Here is a 22,356-nt window from a genome sequence, read left to right on the forward strand (position 1 = left end):
TTCACACGAACAACAGGGACACTGGACTTTTTCGTCACAGACTTCATTCATTATTAGCTAAACTTGAGCGACTAGGGTGCCCTGATCTTGCCTTTCCTGCAGGGATCTCCCGCACTGCCCTGTATTCATTTCTGGCCCCGCCCTTTTCAAGCCATTAGCAAATTCAGTTCGTCCCTAATGTCTCCTTAGTTATAATTGAAAGAACTTGTTCCGCGGGGAGAAGACCTGGAGAGAGGCGACATCGCATAATAATCCATCTTTAAATAACTGAAAATCCAAGAGAGAATAAATAGTGTGTATGGCTCTGAAGAGTAAAGCCAGGTAGAGCGGACCTGATACACGGCTGCAATTTTTCAGAGCTGCCCATCAATCCTAGCGTCAAATCCAGTCCCTCCGAGTTCCTCCCCGGACACCCAACTGCTAGGTTCCCACCTGGATTTGGAGACCTGAACTCACCGCGTCAGCGGCCCCACCCGCGGCCGCAGAGTCGCTGTGGAGGAGCCGGGATCTGCCCCCGCCCGGCCGCAGACGCTTGGCCGCCGTCTCCTGGCAACAGCAGACGCGGAGCCGGGCCGAGCCCGAGGCCGGCTGCTCGCTCCGAGCTCAGTCCGCGCAGGGGTCCTGGGGCCTGAGTCCGCCTCTGCCATGGCCTCCAAACAAGCCAAAAAGAGAGAAGTGCATCGTATCAATTCGGCGCACGGATCGGATAAATCTAAAGAGTAAGGGACCTTTGCCTGCCCATCCCACCCCTGGCCTAGCCTCTTGGCCTGGACCCTCCTCCCCGGGCTGCTTCCCTGCAGCAGGCTCTGCCAGGGCGGGAGTGGGGCTGGCCTGCTCGCTGCTTCTCTATCCTCGCTGGGAACCCCATGCCTGTCTTGATCCGTCCCCTTCCCAGAGCCCCTGGTTTCCCTGACTCAGCTGCCCAGCTGCACTTCCGGTTTCCATCCGTGAACCCCCCTCTCTACCCGCCCCTCCTCACTTCCTTCATAGGCCACCCTGGCTCTTAGAAGGGTTGCAGCTGCCTTAAGGAAGAGGCATAGCTCAAAGGCTGTCCAGTTATGGTCACGTCTGGCCCCAATCATGACAGACAGAGACAGAGATAGAGAGACAGAAAGAGAACTTTGACCTTAATGCTTAATGGTGATTCCCTATTTTGTATCTGCCTCAGTAGGACAAGTAAAGGCCTTTAATCAGATGCCATCAGATGTAAAATGGTTTTAAAAAGTTAAAACTATATCAATATGTAGTTCACGTTACTAATATAACTCCTCTTCCGCACTCATCCCCATGTTCCTGATTCCCTAGTCCCCAGTTCTGTCTTTGCTTGTAAGCAGGCTTCCAACTACCTGGCAGATAACCCATTCATTTTATTAACTTAAATTTCAGGTACTATATTACATAGATAAGTGATTTTAACAAGATCGCTCTCCTGCTAAATACCAATGCAGGTCAGGTCATTTCAACATTTACTAATAACTTCCATTCTTATAGGTACAAGGCCTACAAGGTCCTATAAGATCAGGCTCTTATTACATTTCTAACTTTACCACCTCCTTGTTCACATACTAGTCTCCTCTCCACTCCCTGGAATACCCCTGTACCTCGGGGCCTTTGCACTTGCTATTTCTGCTGCTTGAAAGCGCTTCCCCCAGATTTTTGTATGGTTTTCTCCCTCATCTCCTTTAAGTGTGTACCTAAATGTCATTTTCTCATGTCAGCTTCTTTGGCCAACTGTTTTAAAATCACAATACCCGTTTTCCTGCTAAAACCAAAAACCAAAACAAGCAAACAAAACAAACAAACAAACAAAAAAAGCCCTCCATATTTTCCTTTCCTGCTTTATTTTTCTTAAAATTTTTGTTCATTTAAAATATTACATATTTTACTCTTTAAAAATTATGTTTATTTATATGTCTTCCGGATAGAATGTAAGTTCCATGATGGTAGAGCTTTTTCTTTTTCTATTTGATATGCTGTTGACTCCTTAGTACCTAAAGTGATTCCTGGATCATAGGTAGCAGACACTCAAAAATGCTTATTTAATGAATGAATGACAGTGATTAAATAAGAGATTATGAAAGGGTTGCAAAAGAATTATTGAATATATTAAAAAAACCCTAGTCAATGATGATTATAATTAATGCATGTTGAAGGCTTATAACTCTTAAGGAGTTTGGGGGAAAATCTTTGAGTTTAAAGAGTTTATATCCTGGGAGAGATGAGATTGTTAAGGAAAAAAATAAAATGATCAAACGAGATACCATAAAGCACAGTACATGGCCTGGTCCTATGATGGTTGTGTCACGTGAGAGAGATAAGGTGCTTACTGATAAGATGCTAACTCTCTCCTCTCCAGCACTTCCCATTTCTTTTTGAGATGATAATGTTATTTCTAACATGTTAATTTTTTCCAGAAAACATCTGAGTTGAATTATGTCAATAAAACTGAACATATATATTTGTGAAAATATGTCAATAAAACTGAACATATATATTTGTGAAATATTTTGCCATAAAAGGCAAATAGGTACACAAAATCTAGGCTTTGCCAGAAACTATCTATTGAGGATTAAACATCAAACCATTAGATTTTACTGTAGCATTGTGTGACAGAATGTGAAGTTTGTTATAAATCAAGTCGGCCCTCTAAGTTTAACTGAAAATCCAATCATAGCTACCAGGCTTAGTCGTCATTAAAAGATAAGGTACCACCCAGCATGGGGCCTAGAGATCGAAGTCTGTCAAGGCTCCAGTGTAATTGTCATTTGAAACGTGCTGGGGGCATTTATACTAAGTTTTACATATTATTTTACCACACCTTGCAGTTACACAGCCAATAGTTGCGACCAACTCCACTGTGGTGCTAGATCTGGAAATGAGAGAAAAGGTCTGCAGAGCCTTGAAAATACCAATCGCCAGCCTACCTCTTTTGTTCCCTAAAATTATGTGTCATAATGGGGACACGTCTGGCTTTTGCCTAGCATGCTGGCTAGTACTGAGCATTACCACTTGTTGATTAAATGAGCCCACAGGTTAGGGACCTGGCTTGATTTCCATCCCTTCTGGGTTGGATTAAAGCCTGGTTCTCCCTCCCTTTCTAATCCGCTCTGCTGTTGGCAAAGTGCGAAAAATGAGATGTTACAACTGAGAAAGCAGAGGCATCTATGTCCAGCTCTGACCAAATTCAGAAGTAAATGTGACTTTGAATCATTAATACAAGTTATGCCAGAGAGCTGAATTGTCAGTCTTGACATTAGGTGAACTTATTATCATTTGCTCTGTTTCCCTGTATCGGGAAGAATGGCATCTCTGTTACATGGTTCATTCTGACACTAATTTTTTTTGTGACATTGGACATGTCATTTTTCTATTCTGACATTCGGTGTTTTTCTTATTTAAATGAAGAACCATCTAATTAAAATTGCTCCCAATGCACTCTGTCCTTCCTTCTCTGCTTTATTTTTCCCTCCAGCAACAAACTTACATGACTTCATCAGATTTTTTAAAAACTCCAGTGTCTCCGTAATGAGGGAGGGATTTTGTTAGAGTTAAGCATTTCAAACTTTGATTTAGTTTATGGTTTCTAATAGAAGTTGTCTTTTTAGGGGCGCCTGGGTGGCTCAGTCGGTTGAGCGTCTGACTTGGGCTCAGGTCATGATCTCACGGTTTGTGGGTTCAAGCCCCGCGTTGGGCTCTGTGCTGACAGCTCAGAGTCTGGAGCCTGCTTAGGATTCTGTGTCTCCCTCTCTTTCTGCCCCTCCCCTGCTCATGCTCTGTCTGTCTCTGTCTCTCAACAATAAATGTTAAAAAAAAAAAAAAAGGTTAAAAAAAAAGAAGTTATCTTTTTAAAATTCCATCTTCAGGAAAAATCGTTGCCATAACAAATGTCACAAGTTGCAGCTCTCCTTATCAAATAGCTAATGATAAATAGAAATTATGAACCAATCTAACCAATTTGAAAACCAACTGGCATGGAAAAGACACTTTCATTGTTAGATGCTATGAGAAAGATATGTAGTGACACCAAGTCAAAAATTTGATTTTCTTGGAAGTACTAAATATAAGCCTTTGGTAGGTCACGGATAACTTTAAAGAGAGAAAAGGAAGCATGAATTTTAAGTATTCATAGTTATTAGAAATGTTCAAGCTTGTACTTTTTAACACTAAATTCTTTGGAACTTTAATGGACAGTATGAGAAAGGGAAATAATTGAGTGTTTATGGTCAACAAAATTTTGTTTCACTTCCAACAGCACAAACCAAGTCAAATGAACAGACAACCTCTTAAACTAACAAGAATTATGCCACCTTGTAGATTCTTAGTGATGATGAAATATCATTAAACCTCTTTCCAAAACAGAATGAGATGTATTTCATAACGCCCGAGTTAATCTATCCTTAGTGCCTTAAGTGCATATCTAAATTTTGTAGACTTCTCAAAAAAGATCACCACATCAGCCTATGTGAAAATTTGAAAACAGAACTATTAGGGAAGCCCACTTGTGATGGGTATTATGAAAACAACATAAAATAGAAGATACATATCTTACTGAGGATTAAATTAAGTGGGTTCTTGGTTATCAGAGGTTCACGAGGGAGAGCTGGTTAAATGAAAACATGCATGTGTTCCTCCACCTTCAGAGATCAGGAAAGAAATTCCTCACCAGAGAGTGGAAAGCTTCCCTCTAGCCCCATGTCCAGTCCTCACAGCTCCACAGAGAAAGGCAAAGGTAAAAAGACCAGGAGAGGAGGAAACAACCCAGGGCTCACACTGAGTTTTGTGATTTCCCCAGGTGACCTCTGTGGACCCCAACAACTAAAGTCAATTAACAAATTTGAAAGGTCAGCTCCTGTGACAGATGCTTCCCTAGGGGAAAGCTTGTTCTTTATGTTCGTTTCTGAACTGTTCAATGAGCACTGCTCATGCCCAAGTCACCGGTAGGTCTGGGAGGACAAGGAGTTGTGAAACATGGTATCTTCTCTCCAGGGTTATGTAATCGGGGAGCACAAAAAAAGCCCTTAAGATTCATACAGAAGTAAATAAGAAGCATAGGGTGATGCCACACTGGTCAGGAGGTACTTGTTAGAAATCATGGAAGGAGCCATATATTGGCTTGGGGTTAGATTAGAGACATCGTGAGATTCCTAAAATGAGGGCTCTGTGAGGCAGAGGAGAGGAAGATCATTTCCAACTAGAGCTGGTCTGTCCTCACTCCTCTAACAGCCAATGCCCAAATCAGAAGGCACAGGTTAGCGAGGTGGTCAGTGCAGCCAACAGGAACGTTTAGGTCCCAGAAAGCCATCCTGATGGCTGGTATAGACAGTCTGTGTATGAATGGACTGGCACATAAGGCGCCCAGAATGAATATGCAGCAGAATGAGAGGGACAGACCAAGAGATTTAAACTATATTAAGGGATTTAAACTATGAGGGAAAACAGATATTTTTCTATATTAAAATGATGCTTTATGAGGAATAATTCAACAATCGTCTGCATGGACTTTATGCTGGATTAAGAATCATAGCAAAGAAATAAGTGGTGGTCTGAGATGATGGAGAATGCCTAATTTGGGGAACTCTTGATGGTAGCGAGGAACATTTTTAAAGGGGGAGTGGATGGGTGCAGAGCTTAACTATAAGGTGACTGAAGTCAAAGACTACAAAACCCAAATTTCTGATCTTCTATTGCCGTGGTAATATCTGTTGTGATGTCCAGCTATGACGCAACTCTGTCTGAAAAGACAAGGGGAAAAAAAAAGTGTAAATAAAATTCAGTGACAAATTTCTAAAGGCCTTGTCTGGTCTATCTTTGCATTCTCTCGGGGCCTGGCACAATGCGTGTTTAATAAATGTGTGTATGATTTAACTGAGTTGAACCGGAAACCTGGTGTGGCAGCTTGGCCATAAAACCCTCTGAGTCAGAACCAGAGAAAGACTTCGAGAGCCAGAGGGGAGGGGGCCTGTCAGTCATCCCCAGAATGCAGGGCGACACTTGGCATAGGTTAGGGCACTACATAAATGTCCGTTGCATAGCTTTAAATATAATATCTCAGCCCAAAGTCCTGCTTCATGAGGATAGAAGTATCACGTTCATCTTGGTCGGGTCTGCCATCAATCCTCCCTTTAAAATAAACCTCATCTAAGCACTTTTTAAATAATTTATTCAGATTTGACATGGTTTAAGAATCATCTCTGACAGTGAAATCTTTTTTTTTTTTTAAACACCCAATTTTTAGTTTGTTTAGTTTTGGAGAAGAAATAGTTCCCTCTAAAGTTGACTCAGTAACATTACTAAGGAAGTAGAAGTTACCTTAAAAAGATTTAAATTTATAAACTCCTGTAGAATTTGTACTTTATTGTTACCTAAAAACATAATCGAATGTGTACTTTGAAACTAGTAATGTTGTTGCCAGTGCTTCTCAGATGAGCAAACTAATATTGCCTCCATCAAAAGTGATTATTTAAAAGTAGTTTAATGGACTTTAACATTTCCTTGACATTTCCAGGTCACAGCTTATTTAATTCAAGGGATTAAATAATTTACAAACTGATTATACTACTTAATGTGAGATAAAATGACTAAAAACTGTATCTAAGATTTGTATAATTTGATATAATATGTGGAATGTGAAAGATTGGATAGAAATATTACTAATCTTTCTCACTTTCATCCCAACAAAGAACATACGCATACGTTGTCATAAAAAGTATCCAACTAGGTGTTTTGAAGCTGTACTAACAATCCTCCAGGGATAGGTCCAGGCTGATTAATTACAAGTTCTGGGGCTATAGCTCTGTTGAGTTATATGGCTGAATTAACACAAGCCACATGTTTAAAGTAAACAACTTTTATTTTGAATGGTTATTTTGTTTGTTTTTTGTTTTTGCTGGTGTCAATATGAATGTGATGGTCCAAATATTTTGTGATTATTTTTATTCCGTCTTTCTGATACGATGAATATTAGACTTATATATGTTACTTCTGTTGAAGTTCTTAGAAACCCAGTGTGCCCTTTCTGCCCTCATTTCTTCACCTCTCAGTATTCACTCCAGGCTCTGTGGTTTCCATCCACAGCCTCCATGGAGACTCTCAGAGGCCGGGTCAGCTCAGAGCTTCTCTGTTCTCTACCTCTTCAGACTTTTCTACAGTGTTTGTTTCCGAGTAGAACTGCAAACTGGGGTATGCAGAAGAGCTACCTACTGAATCTGAGGGAAGGAGAGGTACCCAGGGTAGTTATAAATTAGTGAGAATGTGTCTACAGCTCATCAAACCTTGTGGAATCAGAGGCAAAAGGAGTGGAAGCAGGAAGAACTCTGGACTTTTGTGCCTGTGTTAGTCTGGGTCAGAAACACAGTGAGAGTTTAACCAGGTAAGGTCAAGGTCAAAGGTGAAGTCTGTACCGCATGCAGTCCCAAGAGGGCCCATCCTGCGTACTATTATAATGAATTGGAAATTAGAGACAAAGCCTCACGTTTGTGCCACCTTGGGTCAAAGTCCAGTAGGAATTTAGGACTGGTTTCTACCATAGACAGAGAATGAGGTTATGAAGATAGCAGCTGGAGTTGCAGTTAAAAAAAAGTCAGTTGGAACCTGTGCACGTACAAGCCTGTGGGTCCTGCATACCTGTTGTTTCTTCAGTGGATTTTGCTTAAAGTCATTGTAGACACTGTTTCATGTATTTGCACACCATGTTTTATGTTTGTGCTTTATAAATACCAGCTTTGCGGCTGGAGGGTAGGGTGTCAGATCCTGGCAGTTGGGAAGCTTAAGATCCCAGTGGCCTTCGTACTTGGGCTTTTGAGTGAGAAACTTCTTGTTCTACTCTCCCAGTTCCTCCTGTCCCTCCAGAGGGTTCAGCTGCCTAACAGGGGAGCATGTGTCACTGCAGCTGAATCTCACCTTTCTTGCCCTCTCCTAGAGGCCTCCTTTCTCTCCGGCCTACCTGTCTTGTTTTCTTTCTTCTACCCCCCAAATTAAGTCATTCTGGAACGGTCTTACTTCCCTCTCCTCTCATTGCCTTTCTTGTCTCTCCTTTGATCATCTAAAACAGTCATTCCTGATCAAAGTCGACTAAATTAGCATCAGTGGTACTTACTGTGTAATTGAGCTCAAGTTCAAGTGGACAAATCTGCTTGGATGTGCTCTACTATTCCAAGTTAAATATATCCACAATGGAGGTGATGGTTTTGTTTGTTTGTTTGTTTTCTCCCAAGTGTACATATTTCCCATGTCTTTCATTTTAAAGAATCTTGTTACCATCCTCGCTGACACTCTGACTCCACAGTTCAGTCGTACTTGACTTTTCCCTCCTCTTTGCCCATTGCGTCTAGGTGGTCTGTACGTTCTTTTGATTTTACCTTCAAATTTCTTCTCTAGCCTGGCTTAGCCTTCATTTTCTTCCTTGTCATTTTCTAGTTTGGGCCTTTAATAACTCCAGGTGGAACCACTGAAAAAGCATTCTAATTTCCTTGTCCTTCAGTCTAATTTCCAATCTTCTTTATATGCAATACTGTTAGTAATCTTACCCTATTCCACCAGTAGGTTGTTCCTGCTTTGAAAAAAAAAAAAGAGAAAAAAAGAAAGAAAGAGAGAGAGAGAAAGAAGGAAAGAAAGAAAGGAAGAAAGAAAGCTAGAAAGAAAGAAAAGGAAAGAAAGAAGAAAGAAAGAAGGGAGAAAGTAAAAGAGATTGAGAGAGAGCAAGCAAGCTGGTTGATAGGGCCACAACCAGCTTCAACTCCCTCTTATTTTCTGTTACCAACCAAATACTAATATACTATTTACATTTTCCCACTTTTCTGTCTCTGTGTCTCTCCCCATTCTCTTTTCTCTGCTTACAGTTGCTTTCACCCTACCCTATAATTCTGTGCACGTCTTAAGACCTACTTTTCCTCGCAGCCATCATTGATTTGCTAACTTGGAAGCCACTATCCCCTTTTCTGTGCCGATAAAGCACTGAGTTTTTAACTTTTCTTGAGCTCTTTCGCTTTTGCCTTTGCAGTTCCCTTACTGTGTGTATTTATTCTCACTACTTTTAAGTTATTTGAGAATAAAGCCGAGTCTTACTTATCTTCATGTTCACTCAAGCACAATGTATTGAAAAAAAGAGATAAATGTTGAACTTTTAAAATTAAGTGCCCAATTAAATAATTTGAACGAAATCAAGGGAATGAAAGGTCAACACGACAACGTGGCTTTATTTTTAATTTAACTTTTTTTAAGATTGTAGTTTATTTCCTTACCTATTTGATACTTCTGAAGATCGCGGCTGGCTCAGAATGCCCCAACGCAAATTAAGTCGATTGTGCAATTCCGTTCATGTTCTAATTCCTTCAGGATACTTACTGACACTACTTCAGAAGGCATGCTGATTGCACGTTGCACAAATAAACTGCCTCCCACTATGAATAAAATCATGTCTTTACACTGAACAGCGTGCTTGAAGAAAACAATGGCAAAATTCCAGACCCTCATTTTATTGAAGTTTTAATCCCTACAGTGAAAATAAAACCATTAAAGCACGTATAGGACTGTGTGTATGTAAATCAGATTCTGATTTTTTTTTTTTTTTTTTGCTCAAAAGTCTCTAATGACTTTGTATCAGCTAAAGTTTTCTTTGAAGGTTTTCAACTCTTATACATTTTCTACTGTATTATATAATCTTAATTGATGTAAGAATTTTTAAAAACCATTTTGTCATCTTTGCAAGGTATGTAATTAATGTGTTTTTAAGTTTTAAAAGGTTATTTTATTCATGTTCTATTAAAAATTGGATTGTAAAATACAATTCAATAATTATTTATCTATCATTATTTATATAGTTTTGACTTCTTCCCCTTTCCAAACTATGGAGGGCATTTAATTTACCAGGAATAGGTATACATGAAAGACAGAAATGTAGACGAAATATGTTTTACTGCATACGAATCAGTAATCAAATATATCATAAAATGTCGATTTAATTTTACTGTGTATTATGACTCTAGGAACATATAACATTGCTATCATAGTATGTTATTTGGAGTTTCCTTAATTTGCCTCTTATTACTCCCAGTCTCGTTTTTTTTTTTTCTTCTTTCTTTTTAAAAGTAGGTTTACTGATATAAATCTGATATGCAGTAAATCACAGATATTTAAAGGATATGTTTTGATAAGTTCTGAAGTGCATGCACACATGTGAAAATGTCAACATGATTAAGATAATGAACAGGTCTACCATTCAAAAAGGTTTCTGTGATTTATTGGTGATCCCTACCTTCTGTCCCTTCCTGACTACAGTCTCCAGGCAACCACTGTTCTGTGTTCTGTCACTATAGATTAGTTTTCATTTTCTAGAGTTTTATATAAATGGAATCATAAACTATGTATCTTTTTTGTATGACTTCTTTCACTCATTATAATTATTTTGATATTTTTCCGTGTTGTTGCTAGCAGTTGGTGAAGAATTGGTATTATTTTTCCCTTGAATATGTAGTAGACTTCACCAGTGAAACCATTGGGGCCTGAAGTTTTCTTCGTTGGGCAAGTTTTTAATGATAAATTCACTTTTTTAAATTTTTTTTTTCAACGTTTTTTATTTATTTTTGGGACAGAGAGAGACAGAGCATGAACGGGGGAGGGGCAGAGAGAGAGGGAGACACAGAATCGGAAACAGGCTCCAGGCTCCGAGCCATCAGCCCAGAGCCCGACGCGGGGCTCGAACTCACAGACCGTGAGATCGTGACCTGGCTGAAGTCGGACGCTTAACCGACTGCGCCACCCAGGCGCCCCTAAATTCACTTTTTTAAATAGACACATGGATATTCAGTATGTCCAACCCAATCTATCTGTTCTTTAGTGAGTATTCTTAGTTTATATCTTTCAAGGAATTGATCCATTTCATCTAGGTTATCGACTATATAAGTAGAGTTGTTTGTAATATTTCTTTATTATCTTTTTTAATTTTTTTATTTTAGAGACAGAGTGTATGTGTGGGGGGGAGCCAAGGAGAGAGAGAGAGAGAAAGAGAGAGAGAGAGAGAGAGAGAGAGAGAGAGAGAGAATCCTAAGCAGGTTCCACACTCAGCATGGAGCCCAGTGCAGGCCTCTATCCTAGAACTCTGGGATCATGACCTGAGCCAAAATCAAGAGTTGGGTGCTCAACTGACTGAACCACTCAGTTGCCCCATTTGTTATCCTTTTAATATCTAGAATCTGTAGTGATGACCCCACGTTAGCTTCTGATATTGGTTGTTTGTGTCTTCTCTCTTATATTCCTGATCAGTCTGACTAGAGTTTGATTAATTTTGATGATCTCAAAAACTGAATTTTGGGTTCATTGATGTTTCTCTGTAATTTTTCTGTTTTTTGTTTTTGTTGATTTGATCTAATCTTAACTTCCTCATTTGATTTACTTTATAATTTTCTAGTTTAAGGTAGAAACTGAATATATTGTTTTGAGACTTGTATTCTTTCCTAATACAGATATTTTTTCTATAAAATTTCCTTTATGTATTGCTTTAGTGGCATCCTGTAAATCATAATATGTTTTTTTTTTTCATTTTCATTCAGCTCAAATACTGCCTAACTTCCTTTTTAATTTCTTCTTTAACATATTGGTTAATCATAATTGTTTTGTTTAGATTCTAAATATCTTTGAATTTTTCAGATTTTTTTCTTAGTGATTTCTAGTATAACTCCATTGGTCAGAGAAGATACTTTTTATAAATTGAATTATTTAAAATGTTTTTAGTCTTTATTTATTTTTGAGAGAGAGAGACAGAGACAGAGACAGAGCATGAGCAGGGAAGGGGCAGAGAGAGAGGGAGACACAGAATGTGAAGCAGGCTCTAGTCTCTGAACTGTTAGCATGGAGCCTGATGTGGGGCTTGAAGTCACGAACCATGAAATCATGACCTGAGCTGAAATCAGACACTGAACCAACTGAGCCACTTAGGCGCCCCATAACTTGGATTATTTTAAATTTTCTGAGACATCCTATGTCTCAGATTATGGTCTATCTGGATAAATATAATGTATATTCTCGAAAAGAATGTACATTCTGTTGTGATGAAATGTTCTCTAGCTGCCTTGGTCTCCCCCAAACTCTCATCTGCCCCTCTACTCAAGGAATCTGCTGAGATATGCCTGGATTACCTCTCTCTGCACTGCAGTCCAAACTTCTCTCACAATCATAAGCTAAGGCAACGATAGGGCTCCCCTCATGTGCTTCCCATGTTTTCAGAATCACCATCCCTCATCACTTGATGACTGTCCTGAAAACCAGTTTCATGTGTTTTGCTCAGGTGTTTGGTTGTCTGAGGTGGAAGGATAAATCCAGTCCCTGTTATTTTAATTGACGTGAACATAATATCACTTAGGTTTATTACTTAAATTTTACATTTGATTTCTAAATATTAAGATGGGAGGTGTTAAAGCAGCATTTACACATATATATCCACAAGTCACATATTGTAAGTATGGATATAATTCTTTCCTTAAAACTGAAATCCCAGATTATATGTAATTGCCCTGTATATCATCTTCTACAAGATTGTTTTTTGTTGTAGTAGAGACATCTCATTATAAGAATTTTAACTAAAAGAATGCAACTTACATATGTGATAAGGATGATCTTAAATCACACACATCTTCATAATTTTTATCACTGTGCTCCCTTTTGGGTTGTATTGCAACTTCGTTCTTCCTCAAGCTTTCTATTTTAAACCGATGGTCCGTTCTGGGTAAACGTTAAATAATATATATCTAATAATAAAATGTTCATCTCTGTGCAATGGGCCAAGTCAACACTATCTAGAAAATAAAGTCCAAGCTCATCAGCAAGGCCCTCGGTGGGGAGCTGCCTGCCTGCTGACCTAGTGTTTCTCTCCAACCTAATTTCCCCACTGCTTTTTACTCATCCTCATGCAGTGCTGAAAAGCTCCTAGTTCTCTGCACCCACTCTGTTTCTTGCCCCTGTACGGTTGCTTGTGTCCTTCTCTTTCCTTACTGATGCCCTTTCTGCTTTTACCACCTGGAAAATTTCTCGTTGCCTTTCAAAACAGCTCAGATGCTATTTATCGCAGGACGTTTTTCCTAATTGCCTCACATGAGGCACGATGCCCCTCTCTTTGCCATCTGTGAATACTTCCATCTCTGCGTCTACCACATTACATTGAGATAATCTGTTTACCTGTTTGAATTCCAAAATAAACTCAAGAGCAGAGATATATGTATATTTTACGGGTCTGTAACCCTCTCATCTAGCACAGTGCTTGTCACAGTACAGGTGTTCAATAAATGTTAGTTAAAAATAAGTGAACTGTCAGTTGATTGAGATTCCTTTCTCATTCTGAAACGGTATTCTTCTAAAATGTTTTAGTCTCCAGACAGATCTTCGTTAAAACAATTTGATCTTCGTGAAAATAATTCTGCATTCTCAGTTTCTTGTCTACCTATGGCATAGCTTATAGTGAGTTGTTCCCTGATGTAAGGGCCACTCTTTCTGTTCCTTCTCAGTTTGGGACTTTTAAAGTTTGTTTCTTGATGTATCCTTGCAAGGGACTGAATGTTTGTGTACTCTGAAATTTGTATATGGAAACCCTAATCCAAATGTGATGGTGTTGAATATGGGGCATTTGAGAGGTAATGAGGTCATGAGGGTGACGCTCTCATGAATGGGATTCGTGTCTTTTAGCTCTTTCCACCATGTGAGGACACAATGAGGACACAGTGAGGACACAATGAGGACACAGTGCAAGCCAGAGGACAGCTCTTCTCAGACCCTGACCATGCTGGCACCTTGATGTTAGACTTCCGGCCTCCAGAACTGTTGAGGAATAAATTTCCATTGTTTATAAGCCACACAGTCTATGGTAGTCTGTTACAGCAGCCCAAGCTGACTAAGGCAATCCTTATTTTCTCAAATACATTTATCTCCAAATTCTTTCCTACAAAGTCTACAGTTGCTCAGCATTATTCCTGAAGAAAAAACAGGCACACAGGGTCCAGCAGAATTCCCTTTTTTACTTCTCTCATTTATTTTTGAGAGTTTTTAAAAACACAAAGTTACTGTTATCATTATGTGTTAGTAGGAGATACGTTTCAGAATTCTACCAAAATGTATTGACTTGTTTGTCATTAGTACTTGTAGCCCCCAGTTTCAATCTGGGTTCATTTCCCGTTTTCCTGAGATAAATCCTTCAGGAAATATTTTTGTAGGAATCTATGCTGGTAAACTCATAATTTTAAATGTTTTTATTTAATTTTAGAGAAATGTTTCTGCTTCACACTTAAATAAGAGTGTAATTGGATCTTAATTCCAAGATCGACAGTTATTTTACCTCAGCTCTAAAGATATCACTTCATTGCTTTCAGTGTCTGTTATTGCTGTCAATTTGATTGTTTTTATATTAAGGTAACTTGTCATTTTTTAATGTAGATAGATTTTCACTTTCATCAGTTACCTACAATTTAAGTCGAATTATCTGGATGCAGATTTCCATTCCCTGACTTCCCATTTATTCTTTATTATTCCCTGATGTACTTTTTCCCATCTGAGGACATGTCTTCCATCAATTCTGAACATTTTTCAGCAGTCAAATCTTCTAATATTTCTCTCCACCCCCATTTTAACTATTTATCTGCCTGGGCCTTCTATTAGGCATACACTGGAGGTTTTTTTCTTTTTAAATTTTTTAAAATGTTTTTATTATTTATTTATATTGAGAGAGAGGGAGAGAGCATGCACGCATGAGTAGGGGAAGGGCAGAGAGAGGGGGAGAAAGAGAATCCCAAGCAAGCTCTGTGCTGTCTGCCTGGAGCCCTATGCCAGCTCAGTCCCATGAACCATAAGATTGTGACCTGAGGCAAAATCAAGAGGCGGAAACTCAACCAACTGAGCCACCCAGGCGCCCCTGGAGTTTTTCAATCTATCCACCTGTTTAGTTCACTGTTTCTATCTCTTTATCTATCTATGCAAACACTTGATTTTTTTAAACATTTTTATTTAAATTTCAGTTAGTTAGCATACAGCCTCATGTTAGTTTCAGGTGTACAATATAGTGATCCAACACTTCCATACATCACCCGGTGCTCATCACAAGTGAACTCTTTAATCCCTATCACCTATTTCACCCATACACCCACCCACCTCCCTTCTGGTAGCCATCAGTTTGTTCTCTCTAGTTAAGAATCTGTTTCACAGTGTCTGGGTGGCTCAGGTGGTTAAGCATCCAAAGTCAACTCAGGTCATGGTCTCACGGTTTGTGGTTTGAGCCCCACATCAGGCTCTGTGCTAACAGCTTGGAGTCTGCAGCCTGCTTCAGATTCTGTGTCTCCCTCTCTCTCTCTCTGCCCCTCCCCAACTTGTGCTCTGTCCCTCTCTCAAAAAGAAATAAACAAAAAACAATAAAAACATTTTTTTAATTAACAAAAAGAGTCTGTTTCACAAAACAGATGAACATAGGGGAGGGGAAGAAAAAATGAGATAAAAGCAGAGAGGAGACAAACCATAAGAGACTCTTAAATATGGAGAACAAACTGAGGGTTGCCGGTGGGGTGTTGGGTAGAGGGATGGGAGAAATGTGTGATGGGCATTAAGGGGGGCACTTGTTGGATGAGCACTGGGTATTACATATAAGTGATGAATCACTAAATTCTATTCCTCAAATCATTATTACACTATATTTTGACTAACTTGGATTTAAATTAAAAAAAAAAATTAAAAAAGAGTGTGTTTCAGGGGTACCTGTGTGGCTCAGTCAGTTAAGCATCTGACTTTGGCTCAGGTCATGATCTCATGGTTTGTGAGTTTGAGTCCCACATCAGGCTCTCTACTGTTAGCATGGAACCCTCTTGAAATCCCCTTTCCCCCATCTTCTCTGCCTCTCCCCCACTCATTCTTTCTCTCTCTCTCTCTCAAAAATAAATAAATATTTTTTAAAAAGGGTCTGTTTCAAACACTTGATTAAAAAATTACCTTCTTTTATTTTAACTTGTTTTATTTTTTAAAATTTACATCCAAATTTGTTAGCATATAGTGCACCAATGATTTCAGGAGTAGATTTCTTAGTGCCCCTTCCCCATTTAGCCCATCCCCCCTCCCACAACCCCTCCAGTAACCCTCAGTTTGTTCTCCATATTTATGAATCTCTTCTGTTTTATCCCCCTCCTTGTTTTTATATTATTTTTATTTTCCTTCCATTATGTTCATCTATTTTGTCTCTTAAAGTCCTCATATAAGTGAAGACATATGATTTTTTTCTTTCTCTGACTAATTTCACTTAGCATAATACCCTCCAGTTCCATCCACGTGGTTGCAAATGGCAAGATTTCATTCTTTTTGATTGCCGAATAATACTCCACTGTATATATATACCACATCTTCTTTATCCATTTATCCATTGATGGACATTTGGGCTCTTTCCATACTTTGGCTATTGTTGATAGTGCTGCTATAAACATGGGGGTGCATGAGTCTCCTCGAAACAGCACACCTGTATGCCGTGGATAAATGCCTAGTAGGGTAGTTCTATTTTTAGATTTTTGAGGAACCTCCATACTGTTTTCCAGAGTGGCTGCACCAGCTTGCATTCCCACCAACAATGCAAAAGAGATCCTCTTTCTCCGCATCCTCGCCAACATCTGTTGTTGCCTGAGTTGTTAATGTTTGCCATTCTGACAGGTGTGAGGTGGTATCTCATTGTGGTTTTGATTTGTATTTCCCTGATGATGAGTGATGTGGAGCATTTTTTCATGTGTCAGTTGGCCATCTGGTTGTCTTCTTTGGAGAAGTGTCTATTCATGTCTTGTGTCCATCTCTTCACTGGATTATTTGTTTTTAGGGTGTTGAGTTTGCTAAGTTCTTTATAGATTTTGGATACCAGCCCTTTATCTGATATGTCATTTGCAAATATCTTCTCCCATTCTGTCGGTTGCCTTTTAGTTTTGTTGATTGTTTCCTTTGCTGTGCAAAAGCTTTTTATTTTGATAAGGTCCCAGTAGTTCATTTTTGCTTTTGTTTCCCTTGCCTCCAGAGACGTGTTGAGTAAGAAGTTGCTGTGGCCAAGATCAAAGAGGTTTTTGCCTGCTTTCTCCTCGAGGATTTTGATGGCTTCCTGTCTTATGTTTAGGTCTTTCATCCATTTTGAGTTTATTTTTGTGTCTGGTGTAAGAAAGTGGTCCAGATTCATTCTTCTGTGTGTCGCGGTCCAGTTTTCCCAGCACCATTTCTGAAGAAACTGTCTTTATTCCATTGGATATTCTTTCCATTTTTGTCAAAGATTAGTTGGCCATACGTTTGTGGGTCCATTTCTGAGTTCTATATTCTGTTCCATTGATCTGAGTGTCTGTTCTTGTGCCATTACCATACTGTCTTGATGGTTACAGCTTTGTAATATAGGTTGAAGTCTGGGATTGTGATGCCTCCTGCTTTGGTTTTCTTTTTCAAGATTGCTTTGGCTATTCAGGGTCTCTTCTGGTTCCATACAAATTTTAGGATTATTTGTTCTAGCTCTGTGAAGAATGCTGGTGTTATTTTGATAGGAATTGCATTGAATATGCAGATTGCTTTGGGTAATATGGACATTTCAACAAAATTTGATCTTCCTATCCAGGAGCATGGAATCTTTTTCCTTTGTGTGTGTGTGTGTGTCTTCTTCAATTTCTTTCATAAGCCTTCTATAGTTTTCAGTGTATAGATTTTTCACCTCTTTGGTTAGATTTATTCCTAGGTATTTTATGGGTTTTTGTGCAACTGTAAATGGGATTGATTTCTTGATTTCTCTTTCTGTCACTTCATTGCTGGTGTATAGGAATGCAAGTGATTTCTGTGGGTTGATTTTATATCCTGCAACTTTGCTGAATTCATGAATCAATTCTAGCAGTCTTTTGGTGGAATCTTTTGGGTTTTCCATATAGAGTATCATGTCATCTGCGAAAAGTGAAAGTTTGACCTCCTCCGGGCTGATTTGGATGCCATTTATTTCTTTGTGTTGTCTGATTGCAGAGGCTAAGACTTCCAATATTATGCTGAATAACAGTGGCTAGAGTGGACATCCCTGTCTTGTTCCTGACCTTGGGGGAAAAGCTCTCCGTTTTTCCACATTGAGGATGATATTAGCATTGGGTCGTTCATATGTGGCTTTTGTGATCTCAAGGTGTGCTCCTTCTATCCCTACTTTCTTGAGGGTTTTTATCAAGAAAGGATGCTGTGTTTTGTCAGATGCTTTCTCTGCATCTATTGAAAGGATCATATGTTTCTTGTCCTTTCTTTTATTGATGTGATGAATCACGTTAATTTTTTTGCGGATATTGAACCAGCCCTGCATCCCAGGTATAAATCCCGCTTGATCGTGGTGAATAATATTTTTAATGTATTGTTGGATCCAGTTGGCTAATATCTTGTTGAGGATTTTTGCATCCATGTTCATCAGGGGAATTAGTCTATAGTTCTCCTTTTTTTGGGGGGGGTTTCTGGTTTTGGAATCAAGGTAATGCTGGCTTCATAGAAAGAACTTGGAAGTTTTCCTTCCATTTCTATGTTTTGGAACAGCTTCAAGAGAATAGGTGTTAACTCTTCCTTAAATGTTTGGTAGAATTCTCCTGGAAAGCCATCTGGCCATAGGCTCTTATTTTCTGGCAGATTTTTGATTAGTAATTCGATTTCTTTACTGGTTATGGGTCTGTTAAAATTTTCTATTTCTTCCTGTTTCAGTTTGGTAGTGTATATGTTTCTAGGAATTTGTTCATTTCTCCCAGATTGCCCCTTTTATTGGTGTATAATTGCTCATAATATTCTCTTATTATTGTTTTTATTTCTGCTGTGTTGGTTGTGGTCTCTCCTCTTTCATTCTTGATTTTATTTATTTGGGTCCTTCCTTTTTCTTCTTGATCAAACTAGCTAGTGGTTTATCAATTTTATTAATTCTTTCAAAGAACCAGCTTCTGGTTTCATTGATCTGTTCTACTGTTTTTTGTTTGTTTGTTTGTTTGTTTTTGTTTGTTTTTGTTTCAATAGCATTAATTTCTTCTCTAATCTTTATTATTTCCTGTCTTCTGCTGGTTTTGAGTTTTATTTGCTGTTCTTTTTTCAGCTCCTTAAGGCATAAGGTTAGGTTGTGTATCTGAGATCTTTTTTCCTTCTTTAGGAAGGCCTGGATTGCTATATACTTTTCTCTAATGACCGCCTTTGCTGTTTCCCAGAGGTTTTGGGTTGTGGTGTTATCATTTTCATTGACTTCCATATACTTTTTAATTTGCTCTTTAACTTCTTGGTTAGCCCATTCATTCTTTAGTAGGATGTTCTTCAGTCTCCAAGTATTTTCTACCTTTCCAAATTGTTTCTTGAGGTTGACTTCGAGTTTCATAGCATTGTAGTCTGAAAATATGCACGGTATGATCTCGATCTTTTTGTACTTACTTAGGGCTGATTTGTGTCCCAGTATATGGTCTATTCTGGAGAACGTTCCATGTGCACTGGAGAAGAATGTATATTCTGCTTCTTTAGGATAAAATGTTCTGAATATATCTGTTAAGTCCATCTGGTCCAGTGTGTCATTCAAAGCCATTGTTTCCTTGTTGATTTTTTGATTAGATGATCTGTCCATTGCTGTGAGTGGGGTGAAGTCTCTTACTATTATGGTATTACTATCAGTGAGTTTCTTTATGTTTGTGATTGATTAATATATTTGGGTGCTTCCACAATTGGTGCATAGTTTACAATTGTTGGGTCTTCTTGGTGGATAGACCCCTTGATTATGATATAATGCCCTTCTGCATATCTTGATACAGTCTTTATTTTAAAGTCTAGATTGTCTGATATAAGTATGGCTACTCCGGCTTTCTTTTGTTGACCATTAGCATGATAGATGGTTCTCTATCTCCTTATTTTCAATCTGAAGGTGTTTTTAGGTCTATAGTGGGTAAACAGCATATAGATGGATCTTGTTTTCTTATCCATTCTGTTACCCTATGTCTTTTGATTGGAGCATTGACTCCATTGATGTTTAGAGTGAGTACTGACAGATATGAATTTATTGCCATTATGTTGCTTGTAGAGTTGGATTTTCTGGTGGTGTTCTCTTGTCCTTTCTAATCTTTGTTGCTTTTGGTATGTATGTATGTATTTATATTTTCATCTTTTTTTCCCCTTAGAGAGTCCCCCTTAAAATTTCTTGCAGGGCTGGTTTAGTGGTCACAAACTCCTTTAATTTTTGTTTGTCTGGGAAACTTTTTATCTCTCCTTCTATTTTGAAAGGCTGGGTAGAGAATTCATGGCTACATATTTTTCTGATTCAGCACATTGAATATATCCTTCCACTCTTTTCTGGCCTGCCAAATTTCTGTGTATAGGTCTGCTGCAAACCTGATCTGTCTTCCCTTGTAGGTTAGGGACTTTTTTTCTCTTGCTGCTTTCATGATTCTCTCCTTGCCTGAGTATTTTGTGAATTTGACTATGATATGCCTTGTTGATGGTCGGTATTTATTGAAACTAATGGGGGTCCTCTGTGCTTCCTGGATTTTGATGTCTGTGTCTTTCCCCAGATTAGGAAAGTTTTCTGCCATGATTTGCTCACATAACCCTTCTACCCCTATTTCTCTCTCTTCCTCTTCTGGGACCCCTATGATTCTGATGTTGTTCCTTTTTATTTTTTTTAATTTTTATTTTTTTTAAATTTTTTTCAACGTTTTTTATTTATTTTTGGGACAGAGAGAGACAGAGCATGAACGGGGGAAGGTCAGAGAGAGGGAGACACAGAATCTGAAACAGGCTCCAGGCTCTGAGCTGTCAGCACAGAGCCTGACGCGGGGCTCGAACCCACGGACCATGAAATCATGACCTGAGCCGAAGTGGCCGCTTAACTGACTGAGCCACCCAGGCACCCCATGATGTTCCTTTTTAATGAGTCACTGATTTCTCTAATTCTTAAATCATGCCCTTTTGCCTTAATCTCCCTCTTTTTTTTCTGCTTCATTATTCTCTATAAGTTTGTCCTCTATATCGCTGATTCTCTGTTCTGCCTCGTCCATCCTTGCCACCACTGCATCCATCCGTGATTGCAGCTCAGTTATAGCATTATTAATTTCATTCTGACTAGTTTTTACTTCTTTTATCTCTGCAGAAAGGGATTCTAATCTATTTTCGACTCCAGCTAGTATTCTTATTATCGTGATTCTAAATTCTGGTTCAGACATCTTGCTTGTATCTGTGTTGGTTAAATCCCTGGCTGTTGTTTCTTTGTGCTCTTTCTTTTGGGGTTAATTCCTTCATTTTGTCATTTTGAAGGGAGAAAAGGAATTAATGAGGTAGAAAAATTAAAATAAAAAATTAAAATTAAAAAAAATATTAAAATTAAAAAATTAAAAACACACAGACACACACACACAAATCTAATAAATGTGCTAGATCCTAAGCTTGTTCTGGTCTGGGTGTTGAAAGTGGTTTGGCAGATTAGAGAAAAAAAAGGGAGGAAAAAAAAAGGAAATCATTTGAGAATTTGAAAAAATGAATGCACTGAAGTAGACTAAAATGAGATGATGGGAGTAAAATAGAATTTGAAAAAATGTACACAAAAGTAAAGAATATAGTAGGAAAAAATAAAGAAAAATATTTTTAATAAAAATTGAAAATAAAAATGAATTTTTTTCTCTTTCTCTATTCAAGAAAAAGAAAAGAAAGGAAAAAGAAAAAAGATATCATTTGAAAATTTTAAAGAGTGAATACACTGTAGTAGACTAAAATAAAAATGATGGAAGTAAAATAGAATTTGAAAAAAAATTACATAAAAACAAAAAATATGTTAAAAAATTAAAGACAAATATTTTTAATAGAAATTGAAAGTAAAAATGAAGTTCTTCACTTTCTGTATTCAAGAAAAAGAAAAGAAATGAAAAAGAGAAAAAAGAAAAAAAAACAAGGAAATTGTTTGAACATTTGAAAAGGGGAATACACTGAAGTAGACTAAAATAGAATGATGGAAGTAAGATGGAATTTGAAAAAAAATACACAAAAGTAAGAAATAGAGTAAAAAAAATTAAAGAAAAATATTTTTAAGAAAAATTGAAAATAAAAATGAATTTTTTCTCTTTCTGTATTCAAGAAAAAGTATAGTGTAAAAGAGAGGGAAAAAAAAGAAAGAAAATTGAATAGAGGGACCTGCTAATAGATTTAAATAGCACTGAAATGACTTCGTTTTTCCCCTAGAAGTCAGACTGAAGCGCTTTATAGTCCGTAAACTAAGTAGGTGGTGAAACTTGTGTTCTTGAAGAGCAAGGTTGGCCCAGTTGGGTGGGCTCAGTGTAATGGCTCCGTTCTCTACTAGATGGCGCTGCTAGCCTACTGGGGTGGATTGTTGCATAGCTGCATCTACGCGTGCATGGG

The 22,356-nt window shown here is 38.3% G+C and overlaps 1 protein-coding gene across 2 annotated transcripts in view; it reads left to right on the forward strand.

Annotated features, from left to right (window-relative positions):
• The first annotated feature begins 209 nt into the window (after positions 1 to 209).
• The window catches only part of ADGB (androglobin), a 161,898-nt gene continuing 139,751 nt past the window's right edge, over positions 210 to 22,356 (forward strand). Inside the window, exon 1 of one of the 2 annotated variants that reach the window (XM_049654490.1) lies at positions 210 to 719. In XM_049654490.1, coding sequence (XP_049510447.1) covers positions 646 to 719 — 74 coding nt within the window. In that variant the 5' untranslated portion in view covers positions 210 to 645. Of the gene's footprint in view, positions 720 to 10,773; positions 10,834 to 22,356 lie in introns of those variants that run through there. The other variant, XM_049654491.1, reaches the window with a different exon arrangement.

Source organism: Panthera uncia (genome assembly GCF_023721935.1).
Source record: "Panthera uncia isolate 11264 chromosome B2 unlocalized genomic scaffold, Puncia_PCG_1.0 HiC_scaffold_24, whole genome shotgun sequence".
Lineage (NCBI taxonomy): Eukaryota > Metazoa > Chordata > Mammalia > Carnivora > Felidae > Panthera > Panthera uncia.